This window comes from Bactrocera dorsalis, chromosome 1 (assembly GCF_023373825.1).
Source record: "Bactrocera dorsalis isolate Fly_Bdor chromosome 1, ASM2337382v1, whole genome shotgun sequence".
NCBI classification, from domain to species: Eukaryota; Metazoa; Arthropoda; class Insecta; order Diptera; family Tephritidae; genus Bactrocera; species Bactrocera dorsalis.
This window is the reverse complement of record NC_064303.1, coordinates 65,036,344-65,042,343: the sequence shown is the minus strand read 5'-3', so window position 1 is coordinate 65,042,343 and position 6,000 is coordinate 65,036,344. Positions and strand designations below refer to the sequence as shown.

Here is a 6,000-nt window from a genome sequence, read left to right as displayed (position 1 = left end):
TGAATGGTTCTTACAAACGGAAATCTGTGAAACATGTTACGAGAATGCAGATCTTAAATTTACATATGTATACATGTGTACATTCAATCGAGTACAATAGTTTGCTCCACATCTTATTTCACTTATTTATAATTTTTGCATATAAATTAGTCGCCTTAGGGGCCATCCATAGATGACGTCCCACGAATTTAAGGACTTTTTAACCCCTCCCCCGTCCTTGTCGCAAGCTGTCACATTTTGAACTCAGTTCAAATATTTGTACAGTTTTGTTGTTATATATGATCAATGCACACCCTAATGAGCTGCTGCTCTACGCAAAAATGTATCTGATTGCAAAACCCAAACCATTGGTACGGATAAATTTTAACCTAACGGATAACTGGTAAAAGCACCACCAATCAGCTAGTCGGAATATAAATACATACATATGTGTGTGGTAATGAGTTCGCCGTCGTTCCATTTGTCAAAAACACATATGCGGAGCAATTTAGTAGTTATTTTAAGATCAAGTTTTAAGACTCATTGATGGTGAATGACGAATAAAAGTCCAGATCTATTTAGAAGGTCATAATGTATACAATAAAATAATAGAGTTCCTATAACCGCGAATTTGTACCGACTCTGAATATTTGTGAATTAAACAAATAGAATAAAACACACGTTCCAAAAAGCTCTAAAATCGAATAGTTTGTTTAAATTATCCATTACTAATTAATAAATAAATAAATGATAAAAAATAATAAACTATTGCCACAATACCATACACCGAGTCCAGCACCACTAAAGTTGCGGACAGAAATTTCTTGGGATATTAATGACGTGATTATTCCAATTGTTAACGAATTCGATGAATTTGATGAGTGGGTTGATGGCCATCGCCGTCTAGTTTATTCGGCGTCTAATGAAGATGCGAAAAAACATTCATCAGGCTGGGCCATGCGTAACACAAACAATCATAATATCAACATATTAAAAAAGAGTTGTCTGGGAGTACTTTATTGTTCGGCTAAATGCAAACTGGCAAATGGTAGCAATATAAATTTACGTCCAGCAATTTGTGATAAAGCCCGCCGTAAACAGCAGGGTAGACAATGCCCTAATCGGTAAATATTTTTATTTAATTATTATTTATTTATTTTGATTTCATATTTTATCTTATCTACATATATGTAATAATGTCAAACATTTTCAATTTAAATACGCCTTTTAGAGGTCCTGATATTGATCACAGCAAAATTAAGCACGATTAGCTTTATACCATTGAATAAGATTCAAAATTTTAAAATTGCACTAAGTACAAAAACTATGTATTAAAAGATAATATTTTTTTATAGCGTTTTTTCAATATTCTTGTATAAGTAAAATATATACCTATGTATGTCGAGAAGTTTCATCTAACGTTCCTATTGTTTCTGTAAGCTCACAAAACGTACAAATCTATTAACCGAATGCGTAAGTTATTTCATCTAACATATGTATGTGTGTATATCCACAAAACTTTTACAAAGAATTTAATTTGCTAATGCAATATATTAAATATTACTGTAACACAATTCGGAGTTTGTGCAAAAAAATTTATTTAAAAAAATTGAGTAACTCCCGCCCCTACTAAATGTTATTTACATATTTCACATATACATATGTAGGTAAAAACAGGTAGATTCAAATTCACGTCTCCTTCTAGTATATGCATTTACCACCAATGAAGATATCTGGATAAAACCTTGCACAATTAGTAGGAATATATATATATATATATATGCCATCTTAAGCGAAAATTGTCAAAATCGGACCTACATTTTTCATGGTTTTTTTGTGAAATAAGTTATTGGAATATGGAGACAATTTTTTCCTGTGCCTTTGTGTCAAAAATGAGCTCAATCAAATGATGATCTCCCTATACATAATTTAAGGGGTTTCGAACTTTCAGTTAACTTTATACAATATATTTCGACCAATCTGTGAGGTATCTTATGAAACTTCATTATACCAAAAATGTTTAAAATCGAATTAATATCAGCTCTAGCATTCATATTCATATATGAGTTTCAAACTTGCAGTTCGCTTTATTTTTATATATATATCGATCAATATGTAAAATATCATAACGAAATTATGTGCATATATTACATTGGATAAATTGTAGTTTAACTTATTTAACATACTTTGTGCCGAATATGTTGGCCAATGTGTGAGATATTTTCACTGTTTGATGTTTTTCTCATACATAAATATAAATCACATTATATACATACATCTATCTCATTTGATGTTGATGATAATAAATACATGTTGATTTAAATATAAAGGGTGATTTTTTAAGAGCTTGATAACTTTTAAAAAAAAAAAAACGCATAAAATTTGCAAAATCTCATCGGTTCTTTATTTGAAACGTTAGATTGGTTCATGACATTTACTTTTTGAAGATAATTTCATTTAAATGTTGACCGCGGCTGCGTCTTAGGTGGTCCATTCGGAAAGTCCAATTTTGGGCAACTTTTTCGAGCATTTCGGCCGGAATAGCCCGAATTTCTTCGGAAATGTTGTCTTCCAAAGCTGGAATAGTTGCTGGCTTATTTCTGTAGACTTTAGACTTGACGTAGCCCCACAAAAAATAGTCTAAAGGCGTTAAATCGCATGATCTTGGTGGCCAACTTACGGGTCCATTTCTTGAGATGAATTGTTGTCCGAAGTTTTCCCTCAAAATGGCCATAGAATCGCGAGCTGTGTGGCATGTAGCGCCATCTTGTTGAAACCACATGTCAACCAAGTTCAGTTCTTCCATTTTTGGCAACAAAAAGTTTGTTAGCATCGAACGATAGCGATCGCCATTCACCGTAACGTTGCGTCCAACAGCATCTTTGAAAAAATACGGTCCAATGATTCCACCAGCGTACAAACCACACCAAACAGTGCATTTTTCGGGATGCATGGGCAGTTCTTGAACGGCTTCTGGTTGCTCTTCACCCCAAATGCGGCAATTTTGCTTATTTACGTAGCCATTCAACCAGAAATGAGCCTCATCGCTGAACAAAATTTGTCGATAAAACACATTTCGAACCGAACACTGATTTTGGTAATAAAATTCAATGATTTGCAAGCGTTGCTCGTTAGTAAGTCTATTCATGATGAAATGTCAAAGCATACTGAGCATCTTTCTCTTTGACACCATGTCTGAAATCCCACGTGATCTGTCAAATACTAATGCATGAAAATCCTAACCTCAAAAAAATCACCCGTTAAATACCTCGGATATGTAGTATGTAGTAATGAAACTTATTGAGTCTATGACCTATGATATAAATTTATAAGATACAATATGGATTCATATGCTCACGATTTGTCGAAGAATGAATGTTGAATTTGTACACAACATTTTTAATATAAACTTTTGCAACAATTGAAATTGTTTTCCCGCAGGTAATGTTTGTAACTCACTACTTACATATTGAATTTCAGATTATCAGTAAAATCAGGGGGAAGAGTTCAAATCACACAGTTTGATCACAGTAGAAAAAGTATTGAAGTATATATGTACATAGGTATATGGGCCATTCCGTCAATTGGCGACATGGTTTTGTACCCGTGGTTCTCCGATTTTGACCAAACTTTAGAATATCATAATATAGACCAAAATAAGAATATCTGTTAACTTTTTATTAAAACATTTTTTTTTCAAAAAATACCGTTTTTTGTGCTTTTCCTCCATTTTTTTTCAAAATTGACTTTTCCATTCGATTCCTCGTTCAATTTTACCTAAGAATCAGTGTTCAAAAATATGGGGCTCTGCTCCCATGAACAGCAAAAAAAAATTCAAAGTTGACACTCAAAATCCAAAAAAAAACATTTTTTTCCAAAAATCCAATTTTTGAGCTTTTCCACCAACTTTTTTTCAAAATTGACTTTTCCATTCGATTTACGATTCGATTTGCTGTTCATGGGATCAGAGTCCCGTATTTTTGAACACTGATTCCTTTGTAAAATTTAACGAGAAATCGAACGGGAAAGTCAATTTTGAAAAAAAGTTGGTGGAAAAGCAGAAAAACCGGATTTTTGGAAAAAAAAAAATGTTTTTTTTTTTGGATTTTGAGTGTCAAATTTGAATTTTTTTTGCTGCTCATGGGAGCAGAGTCCCATTTTTTTGAACGCTGATTCTTATGTAAAATTAGACGAGGAATCGAATAGAAAAGTCAATTTAAAAAAAATGGGGGAAAAGCACAAAAAACGGTATTTTTGGAAAAAAATGTTTTTTTTTGGATTTTGAATTTTTTTTTTCATTTTGAAAATATTTTTATCAGAAAGCTGATATTTTTTTTGCATAAAATTGGATAACTTAAACATTTCTTTTACTCAATTTTGCGGTCGTTAAAAAATAAAAGAAATAGTCATTTTTTTGTTTGATCTCATTTTGAATTGCGCGCCAAAAAACAATGGAGCAACTTTGACCACTAAAAAGTTAACAGATATTCTTATTTTGATCTATATTATGATATTCTAAAGTTTGGTCAAAATCGGAGAACCACGGGTACAAAACCTTGTCGCCAATTGATGGAATGGCCCATATATTAAAGAAAACAACCACGAGGAGATTACACTTTCGGGTTAGGACAGTTGCTTTTGAAAGACATGAAAGTTATAGGGTTGGATATTCAAAAATATGTTGCAATAGGCACTGATGGTTGTATTGTTAAGTTGGGAGCTCGTGGAGCTGTAAAGGAAATACAAAAAGAAGCTGCAAATGCTGAGATGATACCATGTTTTTCCCATAATCTGAACAAATTGCTTTAATTTATTTTATTTATTTATTTAGTTAAGTTTATGAACATTAATTCTTACAGACTAATAGAGAATTAGGATTTAAATTTGAATTCTTAAATTTGAAATCTAAAACAATTTCGCAAGTAGACAACTTAAATTAAAAAACAAAATTGAGGGTATTAATGAAGGATGCCCGAGAGTGAGAAAAATCAAGAAGAACTTTATCGGAAATCGAGTTAAAGTCACGCATAGCACGCTTAAGAGGAGCATATTCAGCAAATTTAGTACCGTTCTTTTTATAATAAAATGGAAAAATAGATCTGAGACAACGCTGAGGAGTATTGAAGTTAATTTTCCCTAATATATAGGAACAGTCAATACCTCCATTAATTACATTGAAAACAAATGAAAGGCAGAACGGACCATCGACAGACAGACAGTGTGAAACCTTATCAAAGGTTTTAGAGAAACCTGTGTAGACACAATCTATCTGAAATCCAGCCGAGAATGCAGACATGTATTAATTGCTAAAACCCGCTAAATTTAACACAGTGAAGCGCCCAAAAGACAAACCCATGCTGATTGACGTTAATTATTGATTTTTCTGCAAAAAATAATTAATTGTTAACAGAAAATTTTTTATAAGTACAGGCGGAAGTTCATCCAGATCCAATTTCACAAATAGCCTTGACAATATCATCCTGTGAAAGACACAGTGTGCCAAAATTTACGAGTATGGATGGGAAATTATTAGCCGAAAAAGCGGAACTAGTATCAGGATGATCGTGTACATAATTCGATTTGAAACATTCAGCAAACAAGTTGGAAATTTCGCCAAGAGTGCATGACTTATCACCCCAGCGTAAAGCAAAAGGAATGGCCGAACACGCTCTTTTAGATTTTACAAATTTCCAAAAGAACTTAGGGTTCGACTTAATGTTAGACTCTGTACTGTCAATAAACCTTTTATTAGAGAAACTTGTCCAATTCCTTCAACAATTTTGTGTAGTGCTGAAATTAAGTAAAGGAAACATGACATTTAGTTGAAGAGAATTTTCTGTGGTATTTATTTCTAAGATTTTTTATACGTTTCAGGTCCTTAGTATACCAAGGCAACTTATATGATTGTATATGTTTAACCGGGATATTATAGTGACAAAATTCCTGAATTGATTTCTTAAAATTAGAGAAACTATTAGCTGTATCTAGTCCCGAAAGTAAGTCATCCCATTTAATCTCAAT

The 6,000-nt window shown here is 32.5% G+C and overlaps 1 protein-coding gene across 1 annotated transcript in view; it reads left to right on the top strand.

Moving 5' to 3' along the window:
* Positions 1–512: 512 nt before the first annotated feature.
* LOC105223131 (transcription factor glial cells missing) overlaps positions 513–6,000 on the top strand; it is a 72,340-nt gene continuing 66,852 nt past the window's right edge. The window contains exon 1 of the mRNA XM_049462647.1: positions 513–1,103. Within this exon, the coding sequence (XP_049318604.1) occupies positions 727–1,103 (377 nt within the window). The 5' untranslated portion in view covers positions 513–726. The remainder of the gene's footprint in view (positions 1,104–6,000) is intronic.